Source organism: Microcaecilia unicolor, chromosome 5 (assembly GCF_901765095.1).
Source record: "Microcaecilia unicolor chromosome 5, aMicUni1.1, whole genome shotgun sequence".
In the NCBI taxonomy this organism is placed as follows: domain Eukaryota; kingdom Metazoa; phylum Chordata; class Amphibia; order Gymnophiona; family Siphonopidae; genus Microcaecilia; species Microcaecilia unicolor.
This window is the reverse complement of record NC_044035.1, coordinates 320,507,305-320,533,486: the sequence shown is the minus strand read 5'-3', so window position 1 is coordinate 320,533,486 and position 26,182 is coordinate 320,507,305. Positions and strand designations below refer to the sequence as shown.

The 26,182-nt window shown below is 40.9% G+C and overlaps 1 protein-coding gene across 1 annotated transcript in view; it reads right to left on the bottom strand.

Annotated features, from left to right (window-relative positions):
• TDRD12 (tudor domain containing 12) overlaps nt 1–26,182 on the bottom strand; it is a 309,334-nt gene that overhangs the window by 171,470 nt on the left and 111,682 nt on the right. Inside the window, exon 9 of the mRNA XM_030204408.1 lies at nt 24,065–24,107. Within this exon, the coding sequence (XP_030060268.1) occupies nt 24,065–24,107 (43 nt within the window). The remainder of the gene's footprint in view (nt 1–24,064; nt 24,108–26,182) is intronic.

The following is a 26,182-nucleotide window of genomic DNA, read 5'->3' as shown; positions in this document are numbered from 1 at the left end:
ATAGTCCCACAGACCCTACCATCTTACAAACATGCCCACCAGAATACAAAATCACGCACTGGACAAAAATGGAAAAAAAAGAGGAGGCGGAATAGCTATTATATACAAACCTGAATTCACCATCACAATCACGGGCGAATCCACCTCACCACAACTTGAAATTGCATCGACTAGAATCAACCATCCAAGCCTAATAGGACACCTCAACACAATCCTATTCTACAGACCACCAGGAAAATGGCAAGACGCCCAAACACAACTCGTGGATTTCATCTCGAATACCTGCGTATCAGCCTCAAACATCCTCATACTAGGCGACATCAACTTACACCTAGAAGATGACACCTTACCAAGTACACGAGAATTCAAAGAATTCCTAAAACTCTGGGATCTGCAAACACCTAACATACAACCAACTCATGAAAAAGGACACACACTAGATATCATAACGAATAGATTCGAACCGGACTCAACTATCATACTCGCTAATACAACATGGACACCCACATTATGGTCAGACCACCATAAAGCAAATGTCACTCTTTACTGGCGAAAAATACAACTAAACACAAACACCAAACATAAGCGAATAACCTACACTACGAGAGGAAAAATAGACCCCACAACATTCTGGCAACAGATCTACCAGAACGAATGGACTACAAACGCTGACACCATCCAATTCCTCCAAGAATGGGACGATATAAGCACAAGACCATTAGACAAAATTGCCCCAGTCCAAACTAGAACATCACACAGGAAAAATGCAAATCCATGGTTCACCGAAGAGCTGAAAAAACTAAAAACACAAGTCAGGAGACTAGAACGAGCTTGGAACAAAAAAAAGAGACGAACAAACACGAAACGACTGGAAACTACTTCGGAGAAAATACAAATATACCATAAAACAGACAAAAAGACTACACTACAAAACATTAATAGGACCAAACTACAAAGACACACATAAACTCTTCAACCTCGTGAACAAACTGTTAGACACCACACCAGTTACAACCAACGGCAAAGATACACCAAGTGTTGACAACCTTGCGACATACTTCAAGGAGAAAATTATACTACTACGACACAAAATACCCGCCAGCCCTACAGAATACACCACTCTTCTAGACTGTCTAGATCCAGAAGAAGGAACACACCCAGCAGACAGAACCTGGACCGAATTTGAAGTACTGTCAGAAGACCTCATCTCGATAACTCTCAAAAGATATGCCAAATCCAACTGCAAACTAGACATATGCCCAAATAGCCTCATGAAATCTGCTCCTCAACAATTCATAATAGACCTAACAAACCATATAAACCACATGCTACAAAATGGACTCTTCCCAAAAGAAAAAGGAAAAATCTTACTCACCCCAATTCCTAAAGATACAAAGAAAAACACGAGCGAAATAACCAACTACAGGCCAATAGCATCCATACCACTAATAACCAAGATAACTGAAGGTATGGTAACTAAACAACTCACAAACTATCTAGACAAACATTCAATACTCCATGATGCCCAATCAGGATTCCGTTCGAATCACAGCACAGAAACAGTATTAGTCACCCTCATGACCAAATTCAAACAAATAATTGCAACTGGCAACAATATACTCCTCCTACAATTCGACATGTCAAGCGCCTTCGACATGGTTGATCATGGAATCCTACTACACATACTTGAATACTTTGGCATAGGAGGAAATGTCCTGAACTGGTTCAAGGGGTTCCTAACCATGCGTTCGTATCAAGTCACATCAAATTCAACCACGTCCAAAGCATGGACACCTGAATGTGGAGTCCCACAAGGATCACCTCTCTCACCAACTATATTCAACCTAATGATGATCCCTTTTGCAAAACTCCTATCAAACCACAACCTCAACCCATATATATACGCCGATGATGTGACAATATACATCCCATTCAAACAAGATACCAAAGAAATCTCCAACGAAATCAATCAAAGTCTACACATCATGAACACATGGGCAGATGCATTCCGCCTGAAATTAAACGCAGAAAAAACCAAATGCCTGATACTCACCTCCCAATACAACACAAATGAACTCAACACAATAAACACACCAACCCTAAACCTCCCAGTCTCAGAAACGCTAAAAATCCTTGGAGTCACTATCGACCGCCACTTAACACTCGAAACCCACGCAAACAACACAACCAAGAAGATGTTCTACTGCATGTGGAAATTGAAAAGGATAAGACCATTCTTCCCAAGATACGTCTTCCGCAGCCTAGTGCAATCCCTCGTCCTCAGCCACCTGGACTACTGCAACTCACTATACGCGGGCTGCAAAGAGCAAATACTGAGGAAACTTCAAACAGCCCAAAACACAGCAGCCAGGCTCATCTTCGGAAAACCAAGATATGAAAGGGTAAAACCACTACGAGAGAAATTACATTGGCTTCCACTTAAGGAACGCGTTACTTTTAAAGTTTGTACACTAGTCCATAAGATCATCTACGGCGAAGCCCCAGCGTACATGTCTGATCTAATAGACCTACCACCCAGAAACGCTAAAAGATCATCCCGAACACACCTAAACCTCCACTTCCCCACTTGCAAGGGCCTGAAATATAAGACGATGCACGCGTCAACCTTCTCCTACAAGAGCACGCAGGCTTGGAATACACTACCGCGCAACCTAAGAATGATTGACGATCAAGCTTCCTTCCGTAAACTACTAAAGACTCACCTGTTTGAACAAACTTACGGAAAGAGCCAACTCACATAAAATCCATACTCACTGTTCATCAATGCAATATACATCCACTTGATCCCTCATCCCGCAATCCAGTCTATCATACACTTATCCACGGAACTATGTATACCATATGTCTTTGTCTATTTTCTCAGTTATTACCCAAATGTGAAAACATACACCACGAACCTGACGTGTGCAAAACACTTAGCAGCTAATGATTCACTACCACCAATCCTGACAACCAAACTATCATAGATAAAACTGTGGACTAACTGAACCCTGACTATAGGTAGTATATCCAGTTACCTCACCTTGCCGTCTGGCAGACTTCCAATGGTAAAGAAATGGATTTCTCCTCTGAGACTCAAGCTGAAGCCCCCGGCGAGTCTCTCAGTCCAGAAATAAAGTCGAAAGTCGGTATTCTGCATACAGATGGCACAGTCTTTCGGTGAGGCCGTGTATTGTAGCTGTGTTAACCGTGCCAGTTTCTTACAAGGTACGCAATTTACTGGTGTAGGAAATCAGTCTCTTGCTCTCTTTCTGAGTCTCCTATCCTCCAGCAAGTCTTCTTGTCTTCTCCTTCTCTTCAGTCAACGTTGGCATTCAACTGGGTCAGATGATACCCATGGACCAATCACAACTGGCGTAATATTGTCCATCCAAATTCATGGTCATGAAGAGAGGCTTTGTAATTAGCAGGGAAACTGTTATCAGATTTATTTATTTATTGCATTTGTATCCCACATTTTCCCACCTTTTTGCGGGCTCAGTGTGGCTTACAATAGGATATGAATAATAGAAATACATTTGTTACAATTTGGTTATGGATTACATTGTGCAAAGTTATACGAGACATTCAAATATCAAATTAGGAATATGACAATGGGACATCAACATAGAAATAATTGGAAGGGGACAATGGGAAGCTAAAGGGTAGTGTTAATAAGTTTTGGATGTTACTGAATTCTATTATTCACAAGAGGACCTCACGAAACTGGGAGACTGGGCATCTAAATGGCAGATGTCATTTAATGTGAGCAAGTGCAAAGTGATGCTTGTAGGATAGAGGAACCCGAACTATAGCTATGTAATGCAGGGTTCCACATTAGGAGTCACCGACCAAGAAAGGGATCTCGGCAGAGTTGTTGATGATACGTTGAAATCCGCTGCGCAGTGTGCTGCTGCAGCAGCTAAGAAAGCAAATAGAATGTTAGATATTATTAGGAAAGGAATGGAAAACAAAAGTGAGGACGTTATAATGCCTTTGTATCGGTCCATGGTGTGACTGCACCTCGAATATTGTGTTCAATTCTGATCACTGCATCTCAAAAAAGATATAGTGGAATTAGAAAAGGTACAGAGAAGGGCGACAAAAATGATAAAGGGGATGGGACGACTTCCATGTGAGGACAGGATGAAGCGTCTAGGGCTCTTCAGCTTGGAGAAAAGATGGCTGAGGAGAGATGATAGATGTCTATAAAATAATGAGTGGAGTGGAATAGGTAGACGTAAATCGTTTGTTTGCTCTTTCCAAAAAGACTAGGACTAAGGAGCATGTGATGAAGGTACAAGGTAGTAAATTTAAAACGAATTGGAGAAAATTTTTCTTCACGTGTAATTAAACTTTGCAATTTGTTGCCAGAGAATGTGGTAAAGGCGGTTAGCTTAGCAGGGTTTAAAAAGGTCTGGACAGCTTCCTAAAGGAAAAGTCCATAGACCATTATTAAATTGACTTGGGGAAAATGCCTGCTTATTTCTGGGATAAGCAGCATAAAATGTATTGAACTTTTTCAGGATCTTGCCAGGTATTTCTGAACTAGATTGGCCACTGTTGGAAATGGAATGCTGGGCTTGATGGACCTTTGGTCTGTCCCAGTGTGGCAATATTTATGTACTTATATGTTTTTATGGAAGAGAGGTGGGAGAGAGGGGATATGATATAGACATTTAATATCTCAGTAGTGTTAATGTTCAGGAGGTGAGCCTTTTTCAAATGAAGGAAAACTCAGGTATAAGGGGGGGCCATACAATGAAGTTAAGAGGAAATAGGCTTAGGCGGAACCTAAGAAAAGATTCTTTCATGGAAAGGGTGGTGAATACGTAGGTTAGTCACAAACAGAAGGAAAAAACTCCACGGATGGGGAACACCAGGCATAAAATAGTAGAGAAACAAAAAAGAACCTCTTTCAGATGATGTCCAAAAACTTCTTTATTACAACAATCTTCAGAAACAATAAAGGAGGTCCAATACATATACTGCGGTTGGGCAGCACTTTGTGACCAGGTGTGTATTTTCTGGAGAAAATACAGTGAAGACTTTTTTTTTTTGATGATCAATCTGGAAATACATATGACATGATAAATTCCTAGACCCCTGATGCAGGCCATCAAGGCTGAAACACTTAAAAAAAGAGAAATTGCAATACAGAAGTGCGTATATGAATACTGGGTGCCATTCTGAGAAATGTGCTCATAAGAAGAGGGAAATTCAACTAGCGAAAATGCGAGTGGAAGAAAAAATGGCTAAAGACGTAAAGAGAGGTGACGAGACCTTTCTCTGATATATTGAAGAAAGGAGAAAAGATAGGAATGGAATTGCAAGACTGAAAGATGATGAGAATGGCTATGTGGAGAGGGATGAAGATAAAGCGAACGTGCTGAACATTTCTCTTCGGTGTTCATGGAGGAAAATCATAGTGAAGGACCGTGGTCGGCTGCCGAGGGAACATCTGGGAATGGAGTGGATACTGCGCCATTTACGGAAGAAAGAGTTTATAAACAGCTGGAGAATCTGAAAGTGGACAAGGCTATTGGGCAGGATGAGATACATCCCAGGATACTGGAGGAGCTCAGAGAGGTCCTAGCGGGACCTCTTAAAGATTTATTTAATAGATCTTTAGAGACGGGAGAGGTTCCTCAGGATTGGAAACAAGCAGATGTGGTCCCTCTTTACAAAAGTGGAGACAGGAAAGAAGTGGGAAACTACAGACCGGTAAGTCTCACATCGGTGGTTGGAAAAATAATGGAGTCGCTGCTGAAAGAAAGGATAGTTAACTTTCTAGAAACCAATGGATTACAGGACCCAAGGCAACATGGCTTTACCAAAGGAAAATCCTGCCAAACGAATCTTGTTGAATTCTTTCAGTCTTGAAAGAAGAGAGCAACAACTCAAGAAGGAATTAACTACAATTAAAGAAGCATCCAGGACTACTCATTTCCCAGCTAATTTACCACCACCACTGCCTCAAAGAATGAAACATCAGAGGAATGGATGGGTCACAGTAGGCTCTGGTAGACTAAGATCTGTGACACAGAAACACTCGCCCTTCCAAGCTTTGCCGTTGTCAAATTCTTTTGCAGTGTTGCATCATTATGATGGCGAAAAAAGAAGTACTGTGGTAGAACCAGAGGCAATGAAAGTAGCACAAACATAGAAACATCCCCCAACTGACAGAATTATGAAAAGCAGAAAATTATTACTGCTCGGAGACTCCATTATCAGAGGCATTAATTTAGGAACACAGTTCAGGGGTTCCAACGTAGTGAAATGTCTTCCAGGATCTTCAGCTACAAGATGTACAAACCAAATACTGAAAGTGATCCGAGAAGAGAGCAAGGCTTCAAACGCTGATGTTGTAATTCACCCAGGGACAAATGACCTGGCCAACAATAGCAAGTTTACAGCACAGAGAGCATTCCAGAAGCTTGGGGAGGGACTGAAATCTTTGGTTCAGACTGTGGCTTTTTCTGAAGTAATTCCTACGTTGGGGAAGGGAAAGGAAAGACTACGCAAAACAGAGGAATTCAATAAGTGGCTTGAGTCTTGGTGTAAAGATGAAGGTTTAGATACATAAGAGAATGGGGTAATATGTGGAAAAATAACAGGCTGTACTGTAATGATGGGCTACATCTTTCTGTGATGGGAAAAACGATCCTTGGGGAGAAATTCAGACAGTATGTTTCTAGACATTTAAACTAGAGGGTGGGGGTGACAAAAGGAAACGGGATTTTGGAAAGTCACCACCAGAATAAACATGATGGCAGAGGGAAAGGTCATGTAAATATAAAAAAACCACCCAAACTCACTAAGCACATGGAAAGCTATGTGCACAAATGCTCGTAGTCTAAGTAAAAAGGTTCAAGACTTGCAAGCCTTGATGTTTGAAGAAAACTTGGATATTGTTGCTATTATGGAGACGTGGTTCAACGATTCCTATGAATGGGATGTGTCCGTACTGGGCTATAATCGTTTTAGGAAGAATAGAGAGGGCCGAAGAGGAGGAGGAGTGGCTCTGTATGTGAGAGAGAATATCAGAGCGGCTGAAATGTGGGGAACCTGGGGAAAAGAAGAAGCTTTATGGATTGTCCTGGAAAGAGAAGACGGAACCTGTATCCACACAGGGGTTATCTACAGACCTCCTGCGCAAATGGAGACGTTAGACAAGGATCTGATAGAAGATATTCAAAAGATTGGTATGAAAGGGGAGGTGCTACTCTTGGGAGATTTCAGTTTGTCTGACGTGGATTGGAACATCCCGTCTGTGGAATCGGAAAGAAGTAGGGAAATTGTGGATGCCTGTCAAAGTGCCTTGCTCAGACAAATGGTGATGGAACCCACGAGGGAAGGGTCAATGCTGGATCTAGTGCTCACTAATGGAGTTAGTGTTTCTGATATCCGGGTGGGTGCCCACCTATGTAATAGTGATCATCACACCGTATGGTTTGATATAAGGAAGAAGGTGGATTGCCGACGCACAAAACTCAAAGTATTGGATTTCACTGATTTTGATAAAATGGGGGAATACCTGAAGAAGGAGCTGTTGGCGTGGGAAGGCGAAGGAGAAGTGGAAAAACAGTGGTCCAAGCTAAAGGCTACTATAAATAAGGCGACTGATCTTTTTGTGAGGAAAGTAAACAAAAACAAGAGAAGCAGGAAGCCTATATGATTCTCCAAACAAGTAACTGAAAAAATAAGAGCAAAAGAGGCTTTGTTCAAAAAATACAAAAGAATGCAAAGAGAGCATTACGGAAAAGATTATCTGATTAAACTCAAAGAAGCGAAGAGGGAAATTCTGTTAGCGAAAAAAAAAAATGGCTAAAGATGTAAAGAGAGGTGACAAGACCTTTTTCAGATATATTGGAGAAATTAGAAGAGATAGGAATGGAATTGCGAGACTGAAAGATAATGAGAATGACTATGTGGAGAGTGATGAAGATAAAGCGAACCTGCTAAACAATTATTTCTCTTCGGTGTTCATGGAGGAAAATCCTGGGGAAGGGCTGTCTGCCGAGGGAACGTCTGGGAATGGAGTGGATATTGCTCCATTTATGGAAGAAAGAGTTTATAAACAGCTGGAGAATCTGAAAGTGGACAAAGCTACGGGGCCGAATGGGATACATCCCAAGATACTGAAGGAGCTCAAGAGAGGTCCTGGCGGGACCTCTTAAAGATTAATTGATCTTTAGAGACGGGAGAGGTTCTGTGAGATTGGAGACGAGCGGATGTGGTCCCTCTTCACAAAAGTGGAGACGGAAGAAGTGGGAAACTACAGACCAGTAAGTCTCACATCGGTGGTAGGACAAATAATAGAGTCGCTGCTGAAAAAAAGGATAGTTAACTTTCTAGAAGCCGACGGGTTACAGGATCCAAGGTGACATGGCTTTACCAAAGGAAAATCCTGCCAAATGAATTTTTGACTTTTTTGACTGGGTGACCAAAGAACTGGATGAGGGACGTGCGCTAGATGTAATCTACTTGGATTTCAGCAAAGTCTTTGATACGGTCCCCCACAGAAGACTCGTGAATAAGCTGAAAGGGTTGAACTTAGGACCGAAAGTGGTTAACTGGATAAGAAACTGGTAGACCGACAGGTGGCAGAGGGCGGTGGTTAATGGAATCCGCTCGGAGGAAAGGAAGGTGAGCAGTGGGGTTTCTCGGGGGTCGGTGCTGGGGTGTACTCTGTTTAATATATTTGTGGGAGATATTGCTGAAGGGTTGGAAGGAAAGTTGTGCCTTTTTGCGGATGACACGAAAATAGCCAATAGAGTGGATACCCTGGAGGGAGCAGAAATGATGAGAAGAGATCTCCGAATGTTAGAAGAATGGTTGGGGGGGTCTGGCAGTTAAAATGTAACTGCCGCTAGGGGTGCTCAGAAAGGCTTATTAAAGGGCTCTTTATGCTCATAGACCTTGGTTATTTCTTCCTAAACAAAAGATTACACAAAATGTTCTGGCATGTGTGCTGCTTTATTCTTATCAAGCCCCGAAAGTTGGACACATTATACATAAGTACTAGCATGTTCTTGCTGTGCATCCATAATTCAGGAAGCATCCCAAGGTAGCATATAAACAAAAAGCGAATTTGGGGGAATTGTTAAAAAGACCAGTGCCTGATTTTTCTGTAGGTCAGCATTCCCCGTATGGGAGATGCGTGTATTGTAAATACTCTCTTACCACCAATTGGGTGACCATTCCGGGTACTTCTAAGAAGTTCTATTTAAAATATAAGACCACCTGTAATAGTGATAGGGTAGTATACTGTTTTATGTGCCCCTGCTCTTTGTATTATGCCAGTTGAAGCAAAGATTGGCAGAACACATCAGTAATCTTAGGCACCAAAGGAAAGAAGCACCTTTAGTTTCTCATTGGATGGCGCAAAATCATCTGATAGAAGAATTTAAATGTGTAGTCCTGATGTAGGTGGCAGCCCCTAGAGGGGGGGATGTTAGTGAGACACTTTTGGCAATTGAGCAGAGGTACATTTTCTCGAGTACGGTGGCTCCAAGGGGACTTAATTTAGATGTAGATTGGTTGTAAGAGTGCCTCTTTTTTTAAAAGGAGGTGGATATGATTAGAGGGCAGGTATTTAATCCCGGAAGAGGTGTGTATGGGCATGAAGCTTGAGAAGCAGAAGTCTGGGTCTCTGGCAGGACGGCAGTCCCACTGGTAAGCAGCCATTGTTTGTATTAAAGAATTACTATGAGAAATGTTGATATATTTTTTGATTTGTTAATGAAGATGAGATGGCTATGACTATGGTATATGTTGGGTCATTACAGATTATATGGTAAGTGGTTCCTCCTGAAGAAGTACCACGAAATGCGGTCACACGTAGAGGAACTGAGTAATGTGTGTGGATCTAACTGATTTTAATAGGCTGGATGGAAGCTTTCTTGCTACATTTGAAGTGTCAACATAAAGAGTGTTCAATGTGCCAAATCATTAAGAAGTTATAGTCGTTTATTGGTGCTATCAGGTGGTGGGTTTTTAGCCATCAGTAAGTGAAGGATTTGATTGCAACTGTGGACAATTGAGAAAACGTCGAGGAATAATATTTCTCTATAATAAAGAAGAATCCCGTTTGCGGAATATTATTTCTCTATAATAAAGAAGAATCCCGTTTGCGGAGTGCTGCGGCGCATGTTAATATGTGAGCGATAAAATTGCTAGCATTTTTAAAATAAAGGAGGAAGCTGCAAGCAGCGCATTGGGACTTAAAGCTTGAGTGATGATGCAAGTTCGATTGACACTGGAGCTGCTATATGGACGAGGGTGTTGAGATAAGTGACTATGTCTTATATGTAAACCTGTATGGGGGTCTGAATGGGACCAGGGAGCAATATAGGTTAAAATTGGTGTTGAAGGTGATATGATATATGCAAATAATCTTTGATGCAAGATATGTATGTGGGATAGTGTTCTGTTCAAGATCCAAGGGGTTGTATGTAGGGATATGATTTTGTCATAATAAAATGTATGTGGATATTTAAAAACATAAAATCTGGAGTACTTAAAGATACTTGGTTAGTTAAAATTTAATACTAAGAAGTGTAGAGTGATGCACTTGGGTGCGGAAACCCAAAAGAGAGATACCGGATAGGAGGGGAGATTAGTAAGCTCGACTCAGGAGAGACACCTTGGGGTGTTGGTGTCGGAGGATAGGAAAGTGAAGAAACAATGCGACAAGGCGACAGTCGTGGCCAGAAGGATGCTAGGCTGTGTAGAGAGGGGCATAACCTGCAGAAGAAAGGAGGTGTTGATGCTCCTCTACAAGTCGTTGGTGAGGCCCCACTTGGAGTATTGTGTTCAGTTTTGGAGGCCGTATCTTGCTAAAGATGTAAAAAGACTGGAAGCGGTGCAAAGAAAACCTACAAAAATGGTATGGGATTTGCATTTCAAACCGTATGAGGAGAGACTTGCTGACCTGAACATGTATACCTTGGAGGAAAGGAGAAACAGGGGTGATATGATACAGACGTTCAAATATTTGAAAGGTATTCGCAAATGCACCTTTTCCGGAGATGGGAAGGCGGTAGAACTAGAGGACATTAATTGAGGTTGAAGGGGGGCAGACTGAGGACTAATGTCAGAAAGTGTTTTTTCACGTATTTCATTGTATTTTATACAAACACATGGTGGTTGATAATGATCTTGAGGAGCAGGAAATCACCACCAGTCCATTATGAGTCCTGTAAGAACCAAAACATGAGTACAAAGAATTTCAATATGGAACTGTCATGACAAGTTATCAAGATGACTTCAAAAGTTATAATAGTATAGATGGTATAAAATAACATAGAGATCCAAAGTTAATGATCAACAAGGATTAACAATAGAAGATTATGCTCTGCTTTGAAATCTGGGCCATCAGAACAGTCTGTCAGACATGTCGCTGTAATACATGGGGGTGCCTGTTCCATAGTCTGGAAGTCAATACTCTCGAACACGGGAAAATATCAATAGCAGTGTTTAAAATTCAGGCCCCAGTAATCGGGCAGATAAAAAAAGAAGCAAAATCATGCACTTCCAGTGAGTCTTTAAAGAAACATAGATGAGTCCAAGAATATGTAATATCAGATGAAGGACTCTTCCACCATCAAGTCGATCACTGAAATGTCCAGAACTACAACTTCCACGCATTGAAGAAATAATCCTGGCTAGAAAAAAATGTTAAACCTCAGACTGACCCTATTTCAACAGTTGTGTGAGAAGACATAAACTATCCACAAAGGTATGTGCTGCTTCCATTCCTTGTGGTGTACTTTAAGCCAGGCTGGGGAAAGCAGCACAGATTAAATTTTTGCAGCAGAGTGGAGCAGAAATGTGTGAAGGCTCAGTGCTTCCTAGACACCCTGGTGGAATAATCTTGGAAACAGAGTTTGCAGTTTTTGTAAATGAGAAATTTCTCATTTCGGATCGCTTGAAGTATGGCAGCTTTATGTGCGTAATTCAATACTTTCACTTTCAGGATGACCACTTTAGGTCTCCTGTTGCCAAGCTTCCAACCGGTGCACCTGTTCTACTCGAAACAACCCCAGTTGATCAGGTAGGCCCAGTCGGGAACCATCCCTTCAAGAAGCCCAGGAGCTTGCTCTCCAAAATAGATTCTGGGAGCCCAACTACCCTGAGGTTACTCTGCTGGGATCAGTTTTCTAACTCCTCCAATTTATCTTGGCAAGCCTTGAGCTTTTTTTCTTTTTACATATGGGAGTGGGTATCTTCCACCACCTTCACTCTGTCCTCAAGGTCTCCCAGGCGTTGATGATAGTGGCTTACTTCCCTGATTAATTCTTCCAGGGAATTTTTCCCAGCTTTTTCTTTAAAGGTGCAAGGTCCAGCAAGGTTTCCATAAGTGTAGTCACCTCTGCCACCACATCTGAGACCCATGCAGAATTTGGCGTCAGGCTCTCAGGACTCAAGGGAGCCACCATTTTGTCCTCTGGTAGCTGCACACCTTCTTTCCTTTTCGCAAAGCTTTCGATGTTATGGCTGATACAAATGAAGGTGGCCCCCGCTCCTTGTCTAATATAAGCACTTAAGAAATTATCAGTAGAAGAAGGTCATATTCTAAGTGAAATCAGGGATTATTTGGGTAATGTAGCAGGAGAAGAACCGACTAGTGACTTCCCCTGTACATGGTGTCACATGACGTCTCTTAATAAAATCTCTCTGAATTGTACACTTTATTCTTCTTTTAGTATCAGCCAGCTTCCACCTCTAATTAATACAAATTTTTTTTAATGCTTCCTGCAGTCTTAACTACTGTATGTTTTGGCAATACTTACTGATCTTTGAAGGCACATAGGATCATATCACGTTTGTAACACTAACATTAATGGCAATTTGTTCGTGTTATATTATTTGTCTTTCATCTGGTGCTTTCCCCCCCCCCCCCCCCCAAGATGTCGTATTATGTTTAAATTTGTATTTTTACACTTAAACCAGGATAGAACCAGGCTGGTGGCACTAACTTTTAAAGAGGAGATAGAGCAGCTTTTAAACTAGAATGGGGGGGGGGGGGGGTGGATACTATTGAAACAGAACATTTAGGGGATCCCAGTAGAGAGGTTTCAACAATGCAAAGTAAGCCAGGTGTGCTTAATGAGAGAGGAGGATAAAGGATGCACATTATCCCCTTCAACTTCGAAGCAGCTTGTAGATCAAAGGAAAAAACACAATTTGAAGGGCCTGTATACAAATGCTAGAAGCCTAAAAAATAAGATGGGAGAGTTAGAATATATAGCACTAAATAATGAGGTAGATATAATAGGCATCTTGGAGACATGGTGGAAAGAGGACAATCAATGGGACACTGTGTTAACAGGGTACAAATTGTATCACAGTGATAGACAGGATCAAACTTGGGGGTTGGGGTTGAGCTATGTGTTAAAGGAAATTGAGTCAAATACAATAAACATTCCACATGACACAGATAGCAGCGTGGAATCATTATGGATAGAAATTCCATATGAAGGGAAGGATTATTCTTGTAGGGCTGTACTACCGTCCGCCGATCCAGAACAAACAGATGGCTAAAGAAATGTTTACAGAGATTATGAAAGCTGGTCAACACTATAATAGTGGGTGATTTCAATTACCCTGATTGTCCCCAAAGGGATAGTAGAATATAATCAACAGTAATAACAATGAAATTCTACTAAGATACAACCGAGTATTGGAGGTGTACAATCGCTAGTAAACATGAAATGTGGAGAAAAAAAAGACTTCAGAAACCCTGGAGAATACTCCTTGTGTAAGAATCACCTTTCAATTTTCGAGTACTCCTGTTCTTCAATCATTAGTCTTCACACAAAAAACTCCACTCTTCTTATTCATGAAATACATGCACATACACCTTCCACAATACTCAAAGGTAAAGGCTTATACCTATTACATGCATTCGGTGAATCAAATGTTACTTAACTTGAATGTTCTTTAAGCTGTCAATCCAAACTGTCTTCAACAGCATACAGCATTCACAAAGCCCAACAGGAGACCCTGTTTCGCCACAATTAGGCTGTTTCAAGGGCCAGAACTTTAGTACAGACAGCTCTCTTCCATGTTCCTTACTTCACCGCATCAAACTGCCTCTCGTCGGCGTCCTCAACGCAAACTCCGCTTCCTTCCTATATATACGTCATATCCTTCATCCCAGACGCAATACGTCCCCAGCAACAACTTTATTGACAAGTGAACAACTCACAAAAAAGCTTTCCACTCAATTGATATGTTCAATCCCTTAGGGATTAAGGTCTGCAGCATGTATATCCATCTCTGTTCTCTCTGTCTTAACTTCTTCCTTATATCTCCTCTGCGTTCTGAAATCTGAATTTGCTCCAGAACTACACATTGCAAATCACAAAAATCATGATGTTTCAAAAGGCAATGAGAAACCAAAGGTTCATATGTCTTCTTAGCTTGTATACAGTGTCTATGTTCAATTAACCTCGTCTTTAACATCTTAGAAGTTTGTCCCACATAGTATAAATTGCAAGTACATTTCAATAAATAGATCACATTCTTTGATTGACAATCCGTCAAGGTTTTTAAATGAAAAGACTTGCCCGTGTGTGCATCCGTGAACTTGTCAACTTCCAGCATATTATGACACACCGAACACTGCCCACATGCTTTATGCTGTCCTATCCTGGCAGCCCTGTTGTTCTCACGATTCCATGTATCAGCAGCACATAACAAATCATTCAAATTGCTCTGTCTTTGATAAGCAAACAAAATCCTTAAATCACGGAAACAAGGATAAATATGCAACATTGCCGTATGTTTTTTAATGATCCTCACCATTCTATTAGTATGTGTATTGTATTTGGTTACAAAAGTCACCACCTCTTGTTGCTCCGCTGCATTTATGTCACGATTGAGCAGCCATTCTCTGTGGTTGAAAAAAGCCCGTTTCCTTGCTCGAGATACTTTGAAAATGTAATGTGGTGTTCCTATCAGTAGGTTTAATGAACACAGTCTGTGTTCATTAAACCTACTGATAGGAACACCACATTACATTTTCAAAGTATGCACCCGAGTCATTGCAAAACGAATATTCCTTTTGCACAATTTTTGCGATATCGTAAAATCTGTTCAACTACTGAGAGATATTTTCAACAGACATCTCATTTACAACAAAAATTAGAAGATAGAGGTTATCCTAAGTCCTTAGTATCTCAAGAATGCAGAGGAGATATAAGGAAGAAGTTAAGACAGAGAGAACAGAGATGGATATACATGCTGCAGACCTTAATCCCTAAGGGATTGAACATATCAATTGAGTGGAAAGCTTTTTTGTGAGTTGTTCACTTGTCAATAAAGTTGTTGCTGGGGACGTATTGCGTCTGGGATGAAGGATATGACGTATATATAGGAAGGAAGCGGAGTTTGCGTTGAGGACGCCGACGAGAGGCAGTTTGATGCGGTGAAGTAAGGAACATGGAAGAGAGCTGTCTGTACTAAAGTTCTGGCCCTTGAAACAGCCTAATTGTGGCGAAACAGGGTCTCCTGTTGGGCTTTGTGAATGCTGTATGCTGTTGAAGACAGTTTGGATTGACAGCTTAAAGAACATTCAAGTTAAGTAACATTTGATTCACCGAATGCATGTAATAGGTATAAGCCTTTACCTTTGAGTATTGTGGAAGGTGTATGTGCATGTATTTCATGAATAAGAAGAGTGGAGTTTTTTGTGTGAAGACTAATGATTGAAGAACAGGAGTACTCGAAAATTGAAAGGTGATTCTTACACAAGGAGTATTCTCCAGGGTTTCTGAAGTCTTTTTTTCTCCACATTTCATGTTTACTAGCGATTGTACACCTCCAATACTCGGTTGTATCTTAGTAGAATTTCATTGTTATTACTGTTGATTTCAATTACCCCAATATTGACTGGATAAATGTTACATCAGGAAGTGCCGGGGAGATAAAATTTCTAGATATAATAAATGACAGTTTATTGGAGCAGCTGGTCCAGGAACTGATGAGAGGGGGAGCCATTTTGGATCTGGTCCTCGGTGGTATGCAGGCTATAGTGCGAGGGGTGGTGGTGTTGGGTCCCCTGTGAAACAGTGATCATAACGTTATCAAGTTTGAGCTACTATCTGGCATGAACCCGCAAAGGAAATCTACTGTAGCTGCATTTAATTTTTGAAAGGGTGACTAAAATAAAATGAGGAAATGGTTAAAAAGAAACTAAAAGGATCGACTGCAAAGGTTAAGACACTAAATCAGGCGCGGATGTTATTCAAAAATACCATCTTGGAAGCCCAGTCCAGATGCATTCCACGTATTTGCAAAGGTGGAAACAAGAGAAAATGCCAGCCAGGATGGTTAAAAGGTGAAATAAAAGAGGCCATTACAGCCAAAAGATTGACCTTCAAAGAATGGAAAAAGGACCCAAATGAAGAAAATAAGAAGCAACATAAGCACTGGCAAGTCAGATGTAAAGTATTAATAAAGAAGGCTAAAAGAGAATATGAAGAGAAACTTTCCAGAGAGGCTAAAACTCACAGTAACAAATTTTTTTTTCAGGTACAGCAGAAGCAGAAAGCCTGTGAGGGAATCTGTGGCACCATTAGATCACGAAGGAGCAAAAGGGGCAATCAGGGAGGACAAGGCCATAGCGGAGAAACTGAATGAATTCTTTGCTTCTGTCTTTACGGAAGAAGATGTAAGAGATCTCCCTCTACCGGAAATAGTTTTCAAGGGTGATGATGTGGAGGAACTGAAAGAAATCTCAGTGAACTTGGAAGATGTATTGAGCCAAATTGACAAATTAAAGAGTAGTAAATTACCTGGACCGGATGGCATACATCCAAGGGTACTTAAAAGAACTCAAGCATGAAATTGCTGATCTGCTGTTAGTAATATGTAACCTGCTGTTAAAATCATCCATAGTACCTGAAGATTGGAGGGTGGCCAATGTGATGCTGATTTTTAAAATGGGTTTTAGGGGTGATCCAGGAAATTATAGACTGGTAAGCCTGATGTCTGTTCTGGGCAGAACAGTAGAAACTATTATAAAGAATAAAATTACAGAACACTTAGACAAACATGGTTTAATGGGACAGAGCCTCACCAATTTGCTTCATTTCTTTGAAGGTGTGAATAAACATGTGGATAAAGGTGAGCCGGTTGATGTAGTGTATCTAGATTTTCAGAAAGCTTTTGATAAAGTTCCTCATGAGAGATGCCTGAGAAAAATTTAGAGTCATGGAATAGGAGGCAAGGTTCTGGTATGGATTAGGAATTGGTTATTGGACAGAAAACAGAGGGTAGGGTTAAATGGTCATTTTTCTCAATGGAGGAGGGTGAACAGTGGAGTGCCACTGGGGTCTGTACTGGGACCGGTGCTATTTAACATAGTTAAAAATGATATTGAAATCGGAATGACGAGTGAGGTGATCAAATTTGCAGATGATACAAAACTTTCAGGTTGTTAAAACACGTGCGGACTGTGAAATATTGCAGGAAGACATGTAGGAATATATTACAAGGACTAGTAAAGAAGGCCCATTTCTGACACAAATGAAACGGGCGCTAGCAAAGTTTTCCTTGGAGTGTGTATGTTTGCGAGAGTGTGTGTATGTGAGAGATGGAGTGTGTGTGTGTGAGAGAGAATTATTGAGATAGAGAGAGACAGTGTGTGTGCTTGTGTGACAGAGAGAGTGTGTGTGAGACACAGAGTGTATGTTTGTGTAAGAGTGTGTGTGACAGAGAGAGACAGAGAGATAGACTCTGTATGTGTGTGTGTGACAGAGAGAGTGTGTCAGAGACAGTGTATATGAAAGACAGAGAGTGAGTGTGTGCCCCCTTCCCCCCTCTCTCAGGACCCCCTTCCTCTCCCACCTCTCTGGCTTCAGGACCCCCTCCCTCCCCCACCTCTCTGGTTTCAGGACCCCCTCCCCCCCTCTCGTCCCATGCACCCACTGTTGGTCTCTGTGGCCTCAGACTGCAAGCAGGACGTGTGGTGCAGGCCCTCCCCTTAGTTATTGCTGCCTGTTGGTAAAAGTTTTTACCTTCTGCTGCGGCGTCGCTGCCAAGAGTGAAGGGGAGCACGGATGGACGCCGCTTCAGAGTGCCTTTGGTTTCGCTTCAGTTTCAGCTGTTCCTGTGGTCCCACCCTTCCGGAAACAGGAAATGAGGGCGGGACCAGAGGAACAGCTGAAATTGAAGCCAAAGTAAAGGCAGCCTGAAGCAGTTCAGCTGTCAGTCGCGATCGTGGGCTGAAGTGCGAGTGCTGTAGTGGCTAACGCGTTCCGCAGTCCCACGTCTCAGCCCTGTCTTGTTTTGTTTGGTCGCGCGGTTCCCGCCTCCTGGCTTGGAATTGTAGCATCTCATGACGTCGGGCACGGAGGGTTCTACTGTGGGGGAATGACGTCAGGAGATGGTTATGAATGCAGCCAGAGACATTGGAACGTTGTAAGAGCAAATTATTATATTAGATAATAATTCTGGACTCGTTTTCTCAGGGATATGACAGTATCTAATTGGCCCTTTGGCTAGCTAGCTGTACCGATGAAAGGAACAATGCCACAGATGGAATATTAGATTGTAAGCTCTGTCGAGTAGGGACTGTCTCTTCATGTTCAAGTGTACAGCGCTGCGTACGTCTAGTAGCGCTTTAGAAATGATAAGTAGTAGTAAGTAGTAGAATTTATTATTATTTATTAATAGAAAATAATAGTTATTTATGGCAAATGCCAAGCAAGATTACAAAAATAGCTTGTACCAAGAATAGATTATCACCAAAATATATACAAAGATATATGATTATCCAAACGGACTATCTAAATGAGTGATCACACAACTGATATCCTGATCACAAAACTGATATCCTGCTGAAAATGCTGTTAAAAAATTATATTACACATGGTATTGAGGGGGGGGGGGGGAATTATCTGTGTTGTTGTTATATTACTAAATGCATACCAAAGGGAGGTTGGGGGGAGATTATAATGCAAAAACGTTTGATGACAAGATGTAAACTATTTTATACAGTTATACTATCTGTACAATTGTGCAATCCATGGTTGATCATGTTATTCCTCTTTAGTCATCAATACAAAATGTTTATACAAAAACATTATATTAGAAAGCATGAAGTCGACTTGGTTAACTTCTGCTGTATATCAACAAGTAGTAAATAGTAATAAACAATATTAAGTGCATTTTTATAATAATATTTATAGCATTTGTAGCCCACATTTTCCCACCTATTTGCAGGCTCAATGTGGCTTACAATTGTTCCGTAATGGTGATCACCAATTCCAGAAAAGAGAAATACATAGTTAAAATATGGAGGTGACAGAGTAGAATTAGGTAGTCAAATAAATAAAGTTCATTTTCGTAATAAGAAATAAAAGGTAATTGGATAAAACTTCAATTGTAGTAGATTAGCTTGAACAATCAGGAATAAAGAGTTACGTTTTGTGTAGTTCTGGTGTAAATTTTGTTACTGGTATTCAGGATGGATCTTTGTGGTATTCCTTATTGAATAGGTTAGTTTTCAGTAATTTTCGGAAATTATTTATGTCGTGTGTTTTTATTGATTTTGGCAATTCATTCCATATTTGCGTACTTATATAAGAGAAACTGGATACATATGTTGATTTATATTTTAGTCCTTTACAGTTGGGGTTGTGGAGATTCAGGAACGTACGTGATAATCTAGTAGAATTCCTGGTTGGTAAGTCTATAAGGCCTGACATATGCCCCGGAGCTTCACCGTGTATGATCTTATGAACCAGAGTGCAGATCTTGAACGCAATGCGTTCTCTTAGTGGAAGCCAATGTAATTTTTCTCTTAGGGAACTGGCGTTTTCGTATTTCGTTTTTCCAAATACGAGTCTGGCTGCCGTGTTTCGTGCAGTTTGGAGTTTCTTAATGATTTGTTCTTTGCATCCGGCATAAATTGCATTGCAGTAGTCTAGTTGACTTAATACCATTGATTGTACCAGTCTGCAGAATATTTTCCTTGGGAAGTAAGGTTTTATTCTTTTGAGTTTCCACATTGATTGAAACATTTTCTTCATTATGTTTTTCGCATGGCTTTCTAGTGTAAGCATTTTGGTCAATTGTAACTCCTAGAATTTTCAAACTGTTTGAAACAGGAAGGGTTAAGCTTGGGGTACTTATAATGGTGGGTATAATTGTTATGTAGTGATGAGAGGATGGGACACTGTGTTTTATTTGCATTGAGTTTCAATTGGAATGCATCCTCCCATGAGTTTATAATTTGGAAGCTGTGTTTGATTTCTTTAGTGATTTCTGTTAGGTCATGTTTAAACGGGATATAGATCGTGACATCATCTGCGTATATAAAAGGATTGAGGCCTTGGTTGGAAAGCGTTTTGGCTTAAGGTGTCATCATTAGGTTGAAAAGGGTCGGTGAGAGCGGAGATCCCTGGGGTACTCCACATTCTGGTCTCCATGGTGGTGATATAATCGAATTTGATATCACTTGATATGTTCTTGCAGTTAGGAATCCTTTGATCCAGTTTAGTACGTTTCTTGCAATTCCGAAATATTCTAAGATATTTAGTAGTATTTTGTGGTTTACCATGTTGAACACGCTGGACATGTCGAATTGTAAGAGAAGTATACTGTTGCCAGTTGCGATTGCTTGCTTAAATTTGGTTAGGAGAGTAATTATTACAGTTTCGGTGCTGTGGTTGGCTCGAAATCCTGATTGTGATTCATGTAATATTGAAAACTTGTTTAAGTATTCGGTAAGTTGCTTGGTTACCATACTTTCCATAAGTTTGACTGCCAAAGGGATGGATGCTACTGGGCGGTAGTTGGTATATCATTTGCGTTTTTCTTCATGTCCTTAGGTATTGGTGTAAGTAATATATTTCCTTTGTCATTAGGGAAGAGTCCATGTTGTAGCATGTCGTTTAGGTGTTTCGTGAGGTCTGTTAAGAAGCGTTGAGGGGGCGGATCTTATTAGGTTGTTGGGGCATGAGTCAAGTTTGCAGTGGGACATAGCGAACTTATAGAACGCTTGGGTGACAGATTCTTCAGTAAGTATAGCCAAGTTAGTCCAAATTCTGTCAGCCGGATATTCCTCGGGGATTGGGTCCAGACAAAGAATTTTTCATGGTCGGTGGTATTAGGTGATAATGTGATTCGTATCTTAATTTTCTCATTAAAATATTTAGCAAGGTTATTTGCTGATGGGGTGTCTGAGCTAGTTGAAGTGACTGGAGTGGTGTCTAGTAGTTTGCTCACTAGTAGGAAAAGTTTATGCGTGTCTTTGAAGTCTGGCCCTATTTTAGTTTTGTAAAAAGACCTTTTGGTATGTCGTATTGCGTATTTGTATCTCCATTGTGCTTGTTTCCATGTGTTTAGTGTGTGTTCATCTTTTCTTTTATTCCATGCTCATTCGTATCTCCTAACTTGTGTTTTTAGTTTTTTCAATTCTTCATTAAACCAAGGTATCGAGTTATGTCTTTGAGAGGTTCTTGTTTGTAGTGGTGCTATATTATCTAGTGTACTTCCTCCATGTACATTTGTATGTTGCACAAGCCAGCATGTTTAAAAATATAAGTGATATTAAATAAAAATGCTACCAGCAATAAATAACAACAATATGGATGCAGCAGCCAGTCTCCTGTTTTACCCAACCTCCTTGGGTTCCTGCAGCTGGCAGCGATTCACAGTCAGAGGCCTTCTCCATGGCTTTCCTTCTGCCTCATCCCACCCCTTCTATATTGCAACTTCCTGTTTTGACGCTAAACATAAGTACATAAGTAATGCCATACTGGGAAAAGACCAAGAGTCCATCGAGCCCAGCATCCTGTCCACGACAGCGGCCAATCCAGGGAGTTGCAGGAAGTTGCAGTACAGGACGGAACACATTTGGAGGAATGTCACAAAGATAGTCTGTTACTGTGAATCGCTGCCGGCTGCAGAATCCTGCGAGACTAAGGGGAGGGGAGGAAAGGATTTCTTTACTTTGTGAACAAAACATTTTACTGTTCCCATAGGGCGGTAAAATGTTTTGTTCCCGCATCCCTCTGAAGTGAGCAGCATTCCTGATTTGTATGAGTCGTCACTCACCTTTGAGGGAACACTGGTCTAGAGTGTATCCTAACTAGATTTAAAACAGTCTCCTCATTTCTGGGCTTCACTGTTTCCTTACTTGGTCTTCCTGCTCTTTTGTTCATTACGTTTTACTTCATATACAGTGGGGGAAATAAGTATTTGATCCCTTGCTGATTTTGTAAGTTTGCCCACTGACAAAGACATGAGCAGCCCATAATTGAAGGGTAGGTTATTGGTAACAGTGAGAGATAGCACATCACAAATTAAATCCGGAAAATCACATTGTGGAAAGTATATGAATTTATTTGCATTCTGCAGAGGGAAATAAGTATTTAATCCCTCTGGCAAACAAGACCTAATACTTGGTGGCAAAACCCTTGTTGGCAAGCACAGCGGTCAGACGTCTTCTGTAGTTGATGATGAGGTTTGCACACATGTCAGGAGGAATTTTGGTCCACTCCTCTTTGCAGATCATCTCTAAATCATTAAGAGTTCTGGGCTGTCGCTTGGCAACTCGCAGCTTCAGCTCCCTCCATAAGTTTTCAATGGGATTAAGGTCTGGTGACTGGCTAGGCCACTCCATGACCCTAATGTGCTTCTTCCTGAGCCACTCCTTTGTTGCCTTGGCTGTATGTTTTGGGTCATTGTCGTGCTGGAAGACCCAGCCACGACCCATTTTTAAGGCCCTGGCGGAGGGAAGGAGGTTGTCACTCAGAATTGTACGGTACATGGCCCCATCCATTCTCCCATTGATGCGGTGAAGTAGTCCTGTGCCCTTAGCAGAGAAACACCCCCAAAACATAACATTTCCACCTCCATGCTTGACAGTGGGGACGGTGTTCTTTGGGTCATAGGCAGCATTTCTCTTCCTCCAAACACGGCGAGTTGAGTTCATGCCAAAGAGCTCAATTTTTGTCTCATCTGACCACAGCACCTTCTCCCAATCACTCTCGGCATCATCCAGGTGTTCACTGGCAAACTTCAGACGGGCCGTCACATGTGCCTTCCGGAGCAGGGGGACCTTGCGGGCACTGCAGGATTGCAATCCGTTATGTCGTAATGTGTTACCAATGGTTTTCGTGGTGACAGTGGTCCCAGCTGCCTTGAGATCATTGACAAGTTCCCCCCTTGTAGTTGTAGGCTGATTTCTAACCTTCCTCATGATCAAGGATACCCCACGAGGTGAGATTTTGCGTGGAGCCCCAGATCTTTGTCGATTGACAGTCATTTTGTACTTCTTCCATTTTCTTACTATGGCACCAACAGTTGTCTCCTTCTCGCCCAGCGTCTTACTGATGGTTTTGTAGCCCATTCCAGCCTTGTGCAGGTGTATGATCTTGTCCCTGACATCCTTAGACAGCTCCTTGCTCTTGGCCATTTTGTAGAGGTTAGAGTCTGACTGATTCACTGAGTCTGTGGACAGGTGTCTTTCATACAGGTGACCATTGCCGACAGCTGTCTGTCATGCAGGTAACGAGTTGATTTGGAGCATCTACCTGGTCTGTAGGGGCCAGATCTCTTACTGGTTGGTGGGGGATCAAATACTTATTTCCCTCTGCAGAATGCAAATAAATTCATATACTTTCCACAATGTGATTTTCCGGATTTAATTTGTGATGTGCTATCTCTCACTGTTACCAATAACCTACCCTTCAATTATGGGCTGCTCATGTCTTTGTCAGTGGGCAAACTTACAAAATCAGCAAGGGATCAAATACTTATTTCCCCCACTGTACTTTCAGACTATTATTCTATTGTTTGAACCTCATCCTCCACCCCTTCCTTGTCCCCAAAATGGGTCCCTGGTTGATGGAAACATACACAAAATAGATACAGCTCTCCAAATGAATCTTAATAGGTAATATAATAGAGACTGTTTATACACTGCAATATTTTATATGCTGCTGCTTTAACAGTAGACAGTACTGTTCCTAAAACAAAAATCCTTAAGCAGTATAAAATTGTAGATTCATAGAAAATCTAATTTAAACTTAATTATAAATACCTTTTTGTTTGTATTTCAGATATCCTTCCCTCTAGTATGTCATCTAAGAAAAACAGATTTATTTCAGTCCAAGAAATATTAAGAAAATGCATTTTTATAATACATGCAACACAAGTTGATATCGCAAAGTGATTCACTAGGACTAGGCAGGTCAATTCTAGAGTACTTTAAAAGAAAAAATATATACTGCAAAAAAAATTGTATAACTTGAAATTTGATATCAACAGCTGTATTTCAAAAAGGATTTTTCATGTATAAGCCCTGTTGTACTTTCATAAAAGACCTCTAATAAAATTACCCATGTGTAAAAATATTAATGGTAACAAGGCAGAACAATTTCACATTACCCAAAAGTAGGTGTGCTTGGGAGAGAAGTTTAGGTGAGCACAGGCAGGGTCACAAAGTAGACACACAGGTTATATAATAGTCACCCATACCCACAATTCAGCCACCTACATTTACACCAACTCCTGAGCTGGTGTTACATATGGCTGCATTTTAATCATGGATTCAGCTAATTGTAATGCTATTCTGTAAACACACACAGGACATATTGGTTTTTATAAACAGCCTCAAAAACAAGTATCTATTTGGACTCCTAATCTAACTAACCTGCTATAAAGCTACTCTCCATGTGCACAGAACTGAATATTAGGAAGAATATAGTCTATAAACCTTAAATCATATTTTTAAAAAATATTGGCATTATTTTCAACTATGGTATACTTGTGTTATTAATCTGTTTTTCTATCGATATTTTGAAATTTCTCATCAATTGATGGAAGCTGAAAAGTCCCACTGTTCTATCCAACTGCTACCAACCACAAGATCCAGCCAGAATGTTGAAAATTAACCACATGACATGATAAGACGACGTATTTAATTACACAGGAAAGTAAAAGTTATCAATACCTTTGCTGCCCAATTTTGAGCTTTGCCTTTATTCTGTTTGTTGTGTATGCTGCTCTAAATTATAGGCCGTTATGCACATGCACAAAAAATAGTTTTAGTAAAGTCAGATATGCTAAGCATTTTTTCCTCATATTCACCTGGCCCATAGTTTGTTATTGTATTAAGGTATTGAAACATAGTTCTTACTTCCGTATAATTTGGGGTTCCCTTATTTGATGAGATAAAAAAATAAAAAAACCCTTAGTATTGCATTTAAGCTATCTGAACTTCAGTAAACACTTGGTATGAACACAAATGTTAAAAATATTAAAAATATTTGTGTTTTAACAGGAATTTATTAAATTCCTCCATGATGCAAAAGTGAAAAATGGGAAGGATTCTTTGATATGAATGGCAATGATATGATATGGCAATACAGAAAGTAAAGAAGCAAGCCTTTTAGCCCTGACAGAGTCCCAATCTCCAACTCCCAAAGGTACAAACCCAACAAACCTCCGAACAAATGGATTTGCAGGCAATTTAACAACATTCAGTGTACGTGGAATCCCTGCAAATTAATCCACACATGCCTCCACTGTGGCAATGCACACCCTGTCTCTCAGTGTAAAATGCAAAAAGACAAGCAACCTTTATGGCTAAATCCAGCCGCCAACCCGAGCATTCCTGGTCCTCTGCGGGAAGGCTTTCAAAAACGTGACAGGAATGCACAAGCAAAGACACCCTCCCCCTAGCACATACACCAAAAAGACTGGATGCCATGTTGCCTTGGTTGCACAAGTACCCGAGGCAGCAAGATGCACTTTTCGTTGAGAATTGTTTTATATACAGTTTCCCTATCCCTTATGATGGTCCCACACGAAGAGAACCAGAGTGTCCACCTAATTCTAACTCAGTTCGCACACACTTCCACATTGCCAAGCACAAGATACAAGAGGAAAAAGTATTGGGCAGGGTAGCAGGCCTTTTTAACACTAAGCCTTTCCCAGATCTCCTTATCTCCCTGTCGGGTGTCATTCCCAAGAAGGAACTGGGTAAATTCAGGCTAATACACAACCTATCCAAACAGGCTGTTCAGTGAATGACTTCATTGATCCTGATGTTTCCATTGTCAAATACTCCTCGCTAGACGATGCCATCCGAGCTATTAAGAATAGAGGCACGCATGCCAAATTGGCCAAGGCCGACATCGAGTCGGCCTTTTGCCTC